Source organism: Rutidosis leptorrhynchoides, chromosome 6, assembly GCF_046630445.1.
Source record: "Rutidosis leptorrhynchoides isolate AG116_Rl617_1_P2 chromosome 6, CSIRO_AGI_Rlap_v1, whole genome shotgun sequence".
NCBI classification, from domain to species: Eukaryota; Viridiplantae; Streptophyta; class Magnoliopsida; order Asterales; family Asteraceae; genus Rutidosis; species Rutidosis leptorrhynchoides.
Window position 1 is genome coordinate 275,340,583 of NC_092338.1, and position 15,949 is coordinate 275,356,531.

Sequence of the window (15,949 nt, forward strand, 5' to 3'; positions counted from 1 at the left end):
TTTTTAGATAATATCTTCCGTTATCTAAATTCGTACCTTTCGTTGACTAACATTCATAATATTCCCATTATTTAATTATAACATCACTCATTTACTCGAGCGTTTTTAAAATATTCGTTTGGTTAATTCCCGCACCCGCTTTGAAACTTGAGGACCAAAGTTGCCAAGTGGGCAAAGTGGTGACTAGGTCAACTAGTCAACCACTTCACCACCACCACTCATTCAACCTCCTCATCTCTTCTCTCTTTTCTCTCTTCCATTTTTGAACTCAAACACCCATTTCATTAATTCATCATCCAAAGCTGAATCAAGAAGGAAACATCAAAACAAATTACATATTCGTGATCCTCTCTTCATCCTCTACATTTTGGTACCAATTTCTTCACATTTAGGTAACTTTTCTAAAACACTAGATTTCTCTATATTCATTTTATATACTTGAAATGGTGTTAGTTAGTGTCTATGGCTCAAGTATAACATGAATATATGTTTTGTTTGCTTGATTTGTTGTTTTGGAGTAACTAGCATGAACTTGAAAATGAGTGTGCTTCATCTTTGATTTTGGATGAGTTAATGTTGTTAAATTGTTAAAGTTCATGTTTTAATTGTGTTACTAGTATCACTAGCTTCGTTTTGATGCATAGGTTGATTAATAAAACTTCAAACACATGATTATTGATTTTTGTGAATTTTGGTTAGGGTTTGATAGACTTAAAACGAACTTTCGATGTTTTGAATGCCATGAAATGTTATTAGTAAGTGTTTAGTTGTAATGTATGTTTCATTACCTTCAAAACAGCACATCATGTGTGTGAATTGGATTCCCGAATCTTAAAATGCATTTTTGTGAACTTGAAACTTTGAAAATAAACCTTTAATGATCACTTGATGAGATTTCGGTTATTGTAATTGATGTTTTTTCTTGATGAAAAGTGGTTAGTTGTATTCCTTGTCAAAAGAGCTTTCCAACGATATAAGATACGTGTTTTAAGTGTTTACGGTTCGTTAATTGTGTTTAAATGAAGTTTGGTTGAGACTTGAACAATTGAAATAGCCCAGGTACCAAGCCACGCCTAATGTCGCGGCACGGCCCTCCTCTGTCGCGGCGTGGCAATGGTCGTGTTTGGATTCTGATCAAACTTACACTTTTACGAAAAATGTTTGCTATGCTACGCACCTCCGATTCACATGTAACTTGTTCTAACATACTTATATATGATTAAAAACCTCAGAAAAATAGTTCGAGACCAGACCCGAACTTGTTGACTTTTTCGTTGACTTTGACCAAAGTTTGACTTTTAGTCAAACTTAACCAAACACTTATGCAATCATTCTAATATTATTTTATAATTGATTCTTGCATGAAACTTGACAACGTGATTCACATGCTATATAATCGAGTCGTAACGAGCCATAGGACTAATTGAACACATTTCGCCCGACCGTGTGTCGTAACTGGTTAATTGATATAACTTACTTGTTTAGGTCAAGGCTAAGAAACTTTCATGCACACGTTTACTTTGTGAAGTACATTTATACTCGTGCACTCGAGGTGAGATCATAGTCCCACCTTTTCAACAACTTTTATACTTTTAAATCGTGGGCTGAGAAACATATACTTTGTTACATCTTCTACTACTTACTTTTATGTTTTGAACACAAGTCAGATGAAACAAACATTCTACAGCGAGTTTAGAACAAAATCCTCAATTCGATTATCATTAGTTACACTTGCTGGGTGTAAGCGAGAACTTATGTTGTATGGATCCATATGGGTTTGACAAACCCTCATTCAAATGGTTCGCTACCGCTTACGAATGAAATATATTTTCGAGAAACAGTGTATGTTCTAACACTATTGTGATGGGTTTCTATGGAAGGAATGTTAAGCATTGATAATTGGGTGCTCGCGAACAAACTTTTGGAATGCAACTTTTGGATGATCAATTTTATGGAAATACTAAATCTTGTGTTTCAAAAATAACGTTTATTACTACATCTATGATTTCACCAACATTTTTCATTGACAGTTTTCTATTGTTTCTCAGGTTCATACTTGGCTACTTGATACATGCTTCCGCACACTTTGATTACTTTCTTGGAGTCAAGCATACATGCATACGCTAGGGATAGCGCTTTTAGATTCAAACTTTAAGCATACATACTTTCGCTATTTAGAGCAAACCGTGATTTTAAACTAATTATGTCACAAGTTATTTCATTTATATCTTATAACTCTTGTAAACTTAACTGGTTGTCGAACCATTTGGTAAACAAAACTTTGTAAGTCTTGTACGTTTCAAATGAATGCGACATAATTTTGGTCAAACGTGTCTCATATAGGGATTACGACCACGTAACGGGACCTAAGTTAACGGCGCCATCAATGATGATTTTGACGGTTCGTTACAGGAACTTTGAAGAAAATTGATAGAATTATGGGTAACGATGTGTTTATTGATAATTATAATGATGCTCATGCTATATTCCGTCCTTATAGGATCTCGGATCATTGCTCAGCAATTCTTAAAATTCCTCTCGTACATGATAAAAAGCTAAATCCATTTAAGTTTAATAATTATATTGTTAAACAAAATGACTTTAATGCTACAGTACAGGAGGGTTGGAGTAAATCGGTTCAAGGCCATGTGATGTTTTCTATTGTAAAAAGATTACGTATGTTAAAGAAACCATTGTGTAAGTTGATGTGGCAAAAATGAAATCTCCACAAAAGAGTTATTGAGTTGCGTGATTCTCTTGATGCTGCTCAAAAGGAGCTTGATGCTGCTCCTCATTCGACTGAAATCATATTGAAAGAGAGTGATACATTAAAACAATGCCAAGATGCTCTTTTGGAGGAGGAGTTGTTTCTAAGACAAAAGGCTAAAATAGAATGGTTAAAAGTTGGGGATCAAAGCTCTATCTATTTCCATAAAGTCGTTAACAACAAGAATAACCGAAGTTAAATAATTTCTATAATGGATGCAGATGGGGCTCTTGTTGAAGGTGCACAAGTGGCGAATGTTTTTGTTAATCACTATAAGGATTTTCTGGGGCAGGCTGCTATATGTGAAGAGATTACCCACCCTGGTAATTTATTTACTAAGCGAATATCACAACAGAAAGCCCAAGATATGATTCATCCCATCACATCACAAGAGGTAAAAGCTGCAATTTTTGATATTGGTAACAGCAAAGCTCCGGGCCCGGATGGATATACATCGGCTTTTTTCAAGAGCACATGGAGCATTGTTGGGCCAGATGTTACGAAGGCTGTGAAAGTTTTTTCTGTAATGGTCAAATGTTATCTGAGCTGAATAGTACTATAATATCCCTCATCCCGAAAGTTCATACGCCAAGCAAGGTAATGGACTATAGACCGATCTCGTGTTGCAATGTGATTTATAAGTGCGTGAGTAAGATTATTACTAACAGAATCATGTCTAGCCTGGACGATATCGTTAGTGTTAATCAATCGGCGTTCATTCCTGGTCGACGTATCTCTGATAACATTCTCCTTACGCAAGAATCATGAAGAATTATCACTTGAATAGAGGCGTTCCCAGATGTGCATTTAAGGTTGACATCCAAAAGGCCTACGATACGGTGGATTGGAATTTTCTTGAGGTAACTCTTATATGTTTTGGATTCCCTATGAAGATGGTTAGATGGATTGTGAAATGTTTAACCAACACCTCCTATTCGATTTGTATTAATGGGGATTTGCACGGTTATTTTAAAGGAAAAAGAGGGCTTCGACAAGGAGACCCTATGTCGCCTTACTTATTTACGCTTGTGATGGAGGTTCTTACTTTGATGATTAATAGAAATATCCTAAGTGATTATCGATTCAAATTTCACCCGAGATGTGATCGGCTTCGAATTACTAATCTATGTTTCGCTGATGATTTATTTATTTTTTTCGCATGGTGATATTAATTTGGTGGCTGTTATTCGTGACTCTATTGAAGAATTTAAGAGATGCTCGGGGTTAGTTCCAAGCCTTCCCAAGAGTACTACTTTTTTCTCAAATGTTTCTTTGGGTGTCAAATCTCAGATCTTAGCAATATTACCGTTTGATGAAGGTAGCTTGCCAGTTCGGTATCTTGGTGTGCCTTTGGTTTCCTCTAGGTTAATGTATCGTGATTGCAAAGTCTTGGTTGAGCGAGTTAAGAACAAAGTTGAGGATTGGAAAAATAAATATCTATCATTTGTCGGGAGAGTCCAGCTTATCATATCCGTGTTAACCTCTATGCAAGTGTATTGGTTTTTGGCCTTTATTCTTCCCGAAGCTATTATTAAAGATATAGAAAAAGTTCTTCGTGGATTTCTTTGGTGCCAAGGATAAATGAAAAAAGGCAAAGCTATGGTTTTATGGGATAATTTATGTCTTCTGAAAGATAAAGGTGGTCTAAGTTTGATGCGTTTAAAGTATTGGAATATATTTCTTATGACCTCGCACATTTGGTGAATCCTATCTAACAAGGAATCGTTATGGGTGCAGTGGATTCACATGTACAAGTTAAAGAGTTGAAATTTTTGGGAGGTTTCAATTAAAGCGGATTCGAGTTGGAGTTGCGAAATATTTGGAGAATACGACCTATGGTACTTGAATTCGTAAAACACCAGATAGGTAATAGAAATACAACTTTAGCTTGGTCAAACAATTGGAGTATATGTGGGCCTCTAGCTGCGTTCATTAGTCAAAGGGATATTTATGGTATTGGATCCAATCATTATGCTCTGGTCAAAGATATTGTCCAGGGGTCTCAATTTATATGGCTTACCCAATGGTATGCGAAGTACCCCTTGTTACAGGGGCTTAATCCTCCACTTTTTAATGACTCGTGTGATGTGATCAAATGGGTGGAAAGTGATGGTAACTTTCATAATTTCTCTGTTACTATTGTATGGGATACTATAAGGCTAAGGGCTTTAAAAGTTAATTGGTTTCAAGTGGTTTGGTTTTCGCAATGTATCCCTCGCCATGCTTTTATAATGTGGCTTCTTATAGGCGAAAGACTAAAGACACAAGATAAATTGAAGCCGTGAGATAATCCAAGTGGTAACACTTTTTTATGTCCTCTATGTAAGTTCACTCAAGATTATCATGATCATCTATTTTTTGAATGCAACTTCTCTATGAAGGTTTGGGACAAGGTTATGAAGCTGAGTCAGATTCAGTTTGGTAATTCTAAATGGAGGTCCATCCGTGATGTTTTGACACCGGTTGCTGCTCGAAATTCATCGCGAGTTGTGGTTGCAAAGCTTTGCTTTGCTGTTTTGGTTTACTATTTATGGCACGAAAGAAATTGTAGATTGTTCAAGGCGAAAGCTCGCTCGGAAGATAAGGTGTTTGAAGCTATATTTAATGTTGTTCGATTAAAGCTTATGTCCCTTCGTTTCAAGGATACAAGTGAAGTGGAGAAGATGAGAACAGCTTGGCAATTTGTTTAGTCTATTTTTGTCACTTCGTGTGTGCGTTGTCACGGTTTGTATCGTGTGGTTGTTTTTTCTGGCTACAAGGCACGCTTGTAGCATTGAGCCTATTGTATTATTCTTTTTATTGTTATTTTTAATAATGTTCATCGGGGTAAACCCATTGATAATGCTAAAAACGAACATATATTTCATAGCATTATCCCTCAAGAAAGACAAGCTTTTAGTTGCAATTGTTCTATTTACAAGTGATATTCGTTTAAATAATAAAAGGTGAAGACAAAAGACAGATTCGACGAATTGAAGACGCAAAAGACCAAAAAGCTCAAAAGTACAAAATCCAATCCAAGTGGTTCCAATTAGTGATAAGAAACGTCTCAAAATTACAAGAGTACAAGAAGCAAAACGCAAAGTACAAGATATTAAATTATACGCAAGGACGTACGAAAATCCGGAACCGGGACCAGAGTCAACTCTCAACGCTGGACGCAACGGACTAAAAATTATAAGTCAACTATGCACATGAATATAATATAATATATAATTAATTCTTAAAATTAATATATATATTATATTATATTATAAAAACCGTCGGCAAACTAAAAAACAAAGACATGTGAGCCTCCCCAGCTGGCCATGCGATCGCATGGCCTAGAGGAACAAAGCTCATGCGATCGTATGAGCCCCTGTAGTAGCTGACATGCCTATAAATTTCGCGTTTTTGGTTGATCATCAAACATCTTTTTCTTTCTCTCTATCATACGATATATATATATATATATATATATATATATATATATATATATATATATATATATATATATATATATATTATATTTTAATTTTAATTTTAATTTTAATTTCTAATAATAAGGGTATGTTAGCGAATGTTGTAAGGGTGTAAGTCGAAATTCTGTCCGTGTAACGGTACACTATTTTTAATCATTGTAAGTTATGTTCAACCTTTTTACATTAATTTCTCGTAGCTAAGTTATTATTATGCTTATTTAATACCGAAGTAATCATGATGTTGGGCTAAAAATATTAAAATTCGGTAATTAGGCTTTATACCATAATTGGGGTTTGGACAAAAGAACGACACTTGTGAAAATTAGACTATGGGCTATTAATGGGCTTTTATTTGTTTAACTAAATGATAGTTTGTTAATTTTAATATAAAGATTTACAATTGGACGTACCTAGAAATAACTATATACACTCGATCGGACACGATGGGCGGGATATTTATATGTACGAATAATCGTTCATTTAACCGGACACGGGAATGGATTAATAATTAATAGACTTATTAAAACAGGGGTGAAATTATGTACAAGGACACTTGGCATAATTGATAACAAAGTATTAAACCTTGGGTTACACGCAGTCGATAACCTGGTGTAATTATTAAACAAAGTATTAAAACCTTGTTACAGTTTAAGTCCCCAATTAGTTGGAATATTTGACTTCGGATATAAGGATAATTTGACGAGGACTCTCGCACTTTATATTTATGACTGTTGGACTGTTATGGACAAAAACCAGACAGGCATATTAAATAATCCAGGACAAATGACAATTAACCCATGGGAATAAACTAAAATCAACACGTCATACATCATGATTATGGAAGTTTAAATAAGCATAATTCCTTTATTTTCATATTTAATTGCACTTCTAATTGTCGTACTTTTATTTATTGTCATTGTATTTAAGTACACTTTTAATTATCGTACTTTTTAATTATCGCAAGTTTATTTTATCGCACTTTTATTTATCGCAATTTCATTATCGTTATTTACTTTACGCTTTAAATTAAGTCTTTTATTTATTTAATATTTTACATTAGGTTTTAACTGCGACTAAAAGTTTTAAAAATCGACAAACCGGTCATTAAACGGTAAAAACCCCCCCTTTTTATAATAATAATATTACTTATATATATTTGTATTTTTATAAATTAAAACTTATATAGCGTTAAGCTTTGTTTAAAAGATTTCCCTGTGGAACGAACCAGACTAACTAAAAACTACACTACTATACGATTAGGTACACTGCCTATAAGTGTTGTAGCAAGGTTTAGGTATATCCATTCTATAAATAAATAAATATCTTGTGTAAAATTGTATCGTATTTAATAGTATTTCCTAGTAAAATATAAGCTATTTCCTAGTACACCTCGCACACATCAAGTATTTTTGGCGCCGCTGCCGGGGACAATTCTGCTTAAACGCCGGAAGCGCAACGCTATAAAAAAAAAGATTTTTATTAATTTTTAAGTTTACTTTTATAAAAATACGCTTTTGTAAAAATACGTATTAAATATCCGAAAATATAAAAAGAAAAACAAAAAAATTATATATTTTTAATAGTTTATTAAATATATATATATATATATATATATATATATATATATATATATATATATATATATATATATATATATATATATATATAAGTTTTATAAAGTTTCTTTATTTTTATTTTAGTTTTTAAAAATATAAGTTTTATTTATATACTTTTTATAAATATATAAATCAGCAAAACAGAAAAAAAAAAAAAAAAAAAAAAAACTCGAGGCCCGTACTGTAGCAGCCCAAGGCCTGGCCCGTAACCCAATCTCATGCGATCGCATGAGCCCGAAGGCAAATTCTCATGCGATCGCATGAGAGTACCTGACACGCCACAGGAAACTCTAAACTACAATCATTACGGAGTAATTATTATTATTATTATTATTATTTAATCCATACCCTAATTAGGGTTTGTGTATTAATTTAGTTTTTATTTTAGTTTTAGTATTTAATTTGTTATTTTTTTTGTTTTAATTAGTTTAATTAAATTATAAAATTAATAGTTTTATAAAATAAATAATATAAAAATAATGTTTTTATAAAATTGTACTTTTTACAACTTTAAGTATATTTTTATATTTTGTTTCTTTTTATTCATTTTAGCGTAATATTTGTATTTTCCGCTCGTATTTAATTCTAAGATATAGTTTTTGCCATAGTTATTTTTTATTTCTAGATTTTTAGGCTTTGCCGTAAAATCCCTTAAGTGCTTTTTCTTTAGACTAAGATTTATGTGCTTTAGAATTTTGCGACGCCTTTTTAAGTTTTAGTACCTTTTTAAGTTATTGCCATTTGGGATATAGTATTTCTTTTAAGCTTTAATATTTTTAAACTCAACTTTTAATTTTTAGTTTTTAGTTCCTTTTTAAGTTTCGACGCGCTACTTTCTTATTTTTATTTTTCGACGCCTATTATTTTTCAATCTTTTATTTTTCGACGTTTTTCGACGCGCTCTTTTTCTTTCTTATTTCTCGCCATTCTAGTTTTAGGACTTAGATTTTATTTTCTACTTCTTCTCTAAATTTCTTTAAATTACAAAAATTTATTTTAAGCGGTTAAATTGATAGACATCAAAATTTTCTGGTTCGTAGTAATAGTTGGATTTGTACGTGGACCGGGTTATTGGAGCCAAACAGTACTCAATTATATTGAGACCAAAAGAATCCTGCCCCTCTGCTGCATCTTTTGGCTATTCGAAACGTGGGTAAAATCAGAAAAGTCTATTAATTTGATAACTTATATAATTTTTCTTTCTTTTTTATAACTAATAGGATATTCAGTGAATGCACCGAGCAAAACGTTCATCACATTTTGTACGTTCACCACCTGTAACTCGATCAAGACATCTAGCAAATATTGTCGCCGTTGATTTTTCTTTAGAATCGTCATCCAGTCAACCAAGTACTCCAATTCAAATTTTCGATAATTCATTTTTTGAACCCGACCTCACAATTGAGAATCCGGAGATTATTCAGGGACAATTCATAGATCCTGAACCATTAATCTTTCCTCCGAAACCACCAATCATTCAAACAGAGATTGTTGAGGAACCTACCATTAAATCAGAATCCTATAGTGATTCAGATTCAACAAATTCAATCATGGAGAATCTGAAACCTCTAAGTATGGAAGACCGAATGAGAGCTAAACGCACTGGCCAAGGTCACGCAATTACTCAACCAGACATTAATGCGCCAGATTATGAAATCAAAGGACAAATTCTACACATGGTGACTAATCAATGCCAATTTAGTGGTGCGCCGAAGAAAGATTCAAATGAACATCGTCGTACCTTTAATAGGATCTGCACACTATTTAAAATAAGAGAAGTGGAAGATGAACAGATATATCTCATGTTATTTCCCTGGACTTTAAAGGGAGAAGCCAAAGATTGGTTAGAATCGTTACCTGAAGGGGCGATTGATACATGGGACGTTTTAGTTGAAAAATTTCTTAAACAATTCTTTCCGGCATCTAAAGCCGTGAGACTTCAAGGATAAATTGTTACGTTCACACAAAAGCCAAATGAAACTCTATGTGAGGCGTAGACCAGATTTGGAAAGTTATTGAGAGGATGTCCGCAACATGGTTTAGATACCTGTCAAATAGTACAAATATTCTACCAAGGATGCGATATTACTACAAGGAAAGACATAGATATAGCAGCTGGTGGTTCTATTATGAAGAAAACAGAAACCGATGCTTACAAAATTATTGATAGCACCGCTTCCCACTCACATGAGTTGCACCAAGAAAAAGATATCGTTAGATCATCTAAAGCAGCTAGAGCCGATTCTAGCCATGACTTAGATTCCATTTCTATTAAGATAGATGCTGTCGAGAGACGAATGGAAAAGATGACTAAAGATATTCACTCAATACGAATTAGTTGTGAGCAGTGTGGAGGACCACATTTGACAAAAGATTGTCTTAGTATTGAACTAACAATGGAACAAAGAGAGAATGTTTCATATCTAAACCAAAGGCCTGGAAATAATTATCAGAATAATTATCAACCGCCAAGACCAATTTACAATCAAAACCATAATTATAACCGATATGTTCCATACAACAACCAACAAGGTCCTAGTAATCAACAAGTATCTAATAATACTTACAATCAGCAAAGACCTAATTTTCAAAACAAACCACTACAAACCGATGATAAAAAGCCGAATTTAGAAGATATGATGACAAATCTAGTTGAATCTCAAACTCAATTTTTCACATCTCAGAAACAAACCAACGAACAAAATGCTCATGCATTTAGAAATCAACAAGCTTCTATTCAAAGTTTGGAACAAGAAGTAAGTAACCTAGTAAGGTTAATAGGTGAAAGAAAACCGGGAAGTCTACCTAGTGATACAAATGCTAACCCCCAGAATGAAACAGCTAAAGCTATTACCACAAGAAGTGGTATTACACTTAAACCACCTGAAATACCTGTAATTTCTGATGAAGCTATTCCTACTCCACAAGAACCACAACCTGATCAAGATAAGGAAAAAGAATCGGTAGTTGAAAAGGTTAATGAAGATAACACAGTTAAGGCTAAACCTTATGTTAAACTATACCAACCACCACTTCCTTACCCGAGTAAAATGAGAAAAGATAGACTTGAAGCCGAGAAATCCAAATTCTTGGATATGTTTAAACAGATAAATGTAAATCTTCCTTTCATTGATGTGATTTCAGGAATGCCTAGATATGCTAAATTCTCGAAAGATCTAATCACAAATAGAAAGAAAATGAAAGAACTCTCGGCTGTTACTATGAATGCTAATTGTTCTGCAGTGCTGTTGAATAAGATACCAGAAAAATTATCAGATCCAGGAAGTTTCACAATTCCATGTTTTCTGGGTAGTCTTAGTTCAATAGAAGCATTGGCAAACTTAGGTGCTAGTATAAATTTAATGCCGTATTCACTATACGCTAAACTAGACCTTGGAGAATTGAAACCAACACGAATAAGTATACAACTAGCCGATAGATCAGTAAAATATCCTAGAGGGATAATGGAGAACATGCTAGTTAAAGTTGGTACTTTAGTATTTCCAGTAGATTTTGTTATTCTGGACATGGAAGAAGATTCTCGAGTACCTCTCATATTAGGAAGACCATTCTTAAACACGACCAAAGCAATAATAGACGTGTTTGGTAAGAAAATGACCCTAAGTATAGAGGACGAGAGTTTTACCTTTTCAGTTGATAGAGCTATGCAACAACCGCAATCTGCAGATGATACATATTATTATATTCAAACTATAGAATCACATGCAGAATTGTTAGAAGAATTTCCAGAATTACAAGGAACAGGAGAATGTTCTTTAGGAGAAGGAACTGAACCAATTGATGAAACTGAAATGATAGCTACACTTATGGATAATGGATATGAACCAACAACAGAAGAAATTTAAATGCTAAAAGAAGAAGACAGATATCGATATAAATCATCGATAGAAGAACCACCGAAATTAGAGTTAAAGCCACTTCCAAACCATTTGGAATACGCTTATTTACATGGTGAATCTGAATTACCTGTAATAATTTCGTCTTCCCTTACTGAAAATGAAAAATCTTAACTCATTTCTGTGCTAAAAGCTCATAAATCAGCCATTGCATGGAAAATTCATGATATTAAAGGAATAAGTCCTTCGTATTGCACACATAAAATCCTTATGGAAGAAGGTCATAAAACGTATGTGCAATGCCAACGAAGACTAAATCGTAATATGCAAGATGTTGTTAAGAAAGAAATTATTAAACTGCTGGATGCAGGTTTATTTTATCCCATCTCTGATAGTCCATGGGTAAGCCCAGTTCAATGCGTATCTAAGAAGGGTGGCATGACTGTCATCACAAATGAGAAAAATGAGCTTATTCCTACTAGGACTGTAACAGGATGGCGTGTTTGTATTGATTATAAAAAATTAAATGACGCCACCAGAAAAGATCACTTTCCCTTACCTTTCATTGATCAAATGTTGGAAAGATTAGCCGGAAATAGTTACTATTGTTTTCTTGATGGTTTTTTCGGATATTTTCAAATTCCAATAGCACCCGAGGACCAAGATAAAACCACGTTCACATGCCCTTATGGTACTTTTGCTTACAAACGCATGCCATTTGGACTTTACAATGCCCCTGCAACCTTTCAAAGATGCTTGATGGCGATTTTTTACGACATGATAGAAGAATGCATGGAAGTTTTCATGGATGACTTTTCAGTCTTCGGTGATACATTTGAATCATGTCTAGTTAATCTTGAACGAATGCTTATTAGATGCGAACAATCAAATCTAGTACTTAATTGGGAGAAATGTCATTTCATGGTTAAAGAAGGCATCGTTCTTGGACATAAAATTTCAAAGGAAGGAATTGAAGTGGATAGAGCTAAAGTAGATGTAATTGCTAAACTTTCACATCCTACCAATGTTAGAGGAGTTAGGAGTTTTCTAGGGCATGCCGGTTTTTACCGACGTTTCATAAAAGATTTTTCTAAAATTGACACTCCTATGAATAAACTCCTAGAAAAGGATGCTCCATTCATCTTTTCAGATGAATGCATCAAATCTTTTAATATTCTTAGAGAGAAACTCACTAATGCGCCAATCATGATAATTCCAAATTGGAATCTATCGTTTGAACTTATGTGCGATGCAAGTGATTTTGCAATGGGAGCCGTTTTAGGACAAAGGATTGAAAAACGATTTCAACCTATTTATTATGCTAGTAAGACGTTACAAGGAGCACAAACAAATTACACAACTACTGAAAAAGAACTCCTTGCTATTGTCTTTGCTTTTGACAAATTTCGTTCATATCTTGTTCTAGCTAAAACGGTGGTCTATACCGACCATTCTGCTCTTAGATACTTATTTTCGAAACAAGATGCTAAACCACGATTAATCCGTTGGATCTTACTCTTACAAGAGTTAGATATTGAAATCCAAGATAAAAAGGGAGCAGAAAATCTCGCTGCTGATCATCTTTCTCGTCTTGAAAATCCCGAATTAGAAGTTCTAAATGAATCGGCCATACAAGACAACTTTCCTGATGAATATCTATTGAAGATAGATTATAATGAAATTCCATGGTTTGCAGACTATGCAAACTACTTAGTATGTGGATTCCTTGAAAAAAGAATATCGTACCAAAAACGAAAGAAATTCTTTAGTGATATAAAACACTATTTCTGGGAAGATCCACATTTGTTTAAAAGTTGTCCCGATGGAATAATACGCCGATGTGTATTCGGAGATGAAGCTAGTAAAATTTTAAACCATTGTCACACAGGACCAACAGGAGGGCATTATGGGCCTCAACTAACAGCAAGAAAAGTTTACGATGCTGGATTCTATTGGCCTACAATTTTCAAATACGCACACCTTCTTTGCAAATCTTGTGATGCTTGTCAAAGGGCCAGAAAAATAAGTCAACGTGATGAAATGCCACAAAATGTCATTCAAGTATGTGAAGTATTTGACATTTGGGGTATTGACTTTATGGGTCCATTTCCAAAATCTCATAATAATCTCTACATTCTCGTTGCCATTGATTATGTATTTAAATGGGCGGAAGCACAAGCTCTCCCAACTAACGATGCACGAGTTGTAGTCAACTTTTTAAAACGTCTTTTTGCAAGGTTTGGAACACCGAAAGCTTTAATAAGTGATCGGGGAATTCATTTCTGTAATAATCAACTTGAGAAAGTTCTTAAAAGATATGGAGTAACTCATAAAATCTCCACCGCATATCATCCACAAACAAGTGGACAAGTTGAAAATACCAACCGAGCTTTAAAACGTATTCTAGAGAAAACCGTAGGATCAAATCCGAAGGAATGGTCCATGAAATTGGAGGATGCACTCTGGGCTTTTAGAACAGCCTACAAAACTCCAATTGGAACCACACCTTTTAGACTCGTTTATGGAAAAGCATGTCATCTTCCAGTAGAAATTTAACACAAAGCATTTTGGGCTTTGAAGACATGTAATCTTGATTTACATGAAGCTGGACGTCTACGGTTAAGTCAACTAAACGAATTAGAAGAATTAAGACATGAAGCATACGAAAATTCGTTGATCTATAAGGAAAGAACGAAGAAATGGCATGATAAAAGAATCAGAAGTTCAAAAGAATTTAAAAAAGGAGACAGAGTTCTTCTTTTCAATTCACGATTCAAGCTATTTCCTGGAAAATTGAAATCAAGATGGTCTGGACCATTTATAGTCAAAATAGTTTTCCCATAGGGAACAATAGAATTAATAAATTCAAATGGGATTGAATTTAAGGTTAATGGTCACAGAGTTAAACATTACATAGATAGTCCAATGGAAGTCGACAACGAAGTTAATCACAATTTTGACACCACAGCTAACTAAGTGTGGGGAGAATCAAGTCTTTAAAGGATAATATGTATTTCTGTTAGAGTTAGATTTTCTGTTTTCGTGTAGTTCTCGAGAATGGAACCCGAATGGTCTTTCCCTAGCAGACCCTAAAGAACTAGTCTTCTCCCCCCATTCTAAATTTTTATTTTTTTAGGTTTTACGAGATGAAGACTTCCTATGAATTAAACCATGGTCTAATGCTACACGCTTTGATCACTAAACGTAATAATGACACCCTTCCAAGTGAAATAGTATCATTAATCAGAGGCAAATTGGACGGAGTAAGAAAATAATCCAGAAACGAAAATAATAAGTTACAATTTGGTAAAGGAAAATCAAAATTCGCAGCAAAAAGGAGAGCACGACACCTTGAAAGATGTCACAAATGCGGAAAATGGTCACACGAAGGTAAATGTTCAAATAATTAAACCTATTCAAACACCGAATTTGTTACTTTATGCAGAGATGGACCGTTCATATGTTTAGAAGAAAAAACGTTGGATGCTCGAGGTTACGCCTATGTAGCCATGGAAAACCAATTAGTCCGACTATCTTATGAGTGGGCTAGAGCATATCACTAAGAAATCTATCTCACAGATAAGTATGTACAGTTTTCATTTTTATTTTTATTTTTAACCTTTTGATAATAAACGCTAAATTATTTGCTATAAAGTATTAAATTGGTATTCAATAAAATTAGGTCTTGCGACCGAAATTATTGATATCATACAAAAATTTATTACATCACTGCGAAATTCACCGTTTATTCTTAAGGTATAAAATATCTTTAATCAATCAACCCAAAATATTTCAAAAATTCTTCATGAGTTAAATTAGGTCGTTGAACAGAAATTACTTTACCGAAAAGAGGGGCGTATATTTTTGATAATATTTGATTGATTAAAGTGGGATAAAAGACCAAAAAGATTTTTAATTTTATTTTTACTTTGTTTTTAAAATTAATATATAAATATTAAATTAATATTGTAAACTTCTTTAAAATTGTAGATATTTGAAAAATTAATATTTTTAATATAAGTTTGTATGTATAAAAACAAAAATATAATATAAGTTTAGTGTGAATTTTTAAATTTTATTAATATGAATTTTTAATTTTATGCATTTTAAATTTAAGTTTGGTGTGAATTTAAAAACAAAAATTTACTTTATTTCGCTAAGTTAAAAATTGATTTCTAAAAATTCGTCGTGAGTTGAAGACATGGTAATTGAACCGAAATTGCTCTACCCAATGGAGGGACGAGAACT

At 33.5% G+C, this 15,949-nt stretch overlaps 1 protein-coding gene across 1 annotated transcript; it reads left to right on the forward strand.

Annotated features, from left to right (window-relative positions):
* Nucleotides 1-4,602: 4,602 nt before the first annotated feature.
* On the forward strand, nt 4,603-5,052 carry LOC139854502 (uncharacterized). The gene has a single exon (XM_071843803.1). The coding sequence runs from the start codon at nt 4,603-4,605 to the stop codon at nt 5,050-5,052; it is 450 nt and encodes a 149-aa protein (XP_071699904.1).
* The last annotated feature ends 10,897 nt before the right edge of the window (nt 5,053-15,949 follow it).

Excerpts from the sequence above, each read along its gene's own strand:
- LOC139854502 (XM_071843803.1), top strand. The coding sequence starts at position 4,603 with ATGGTACTTGAATTCGTAAAACACCAGATAGGTAATAGAAATACAACT.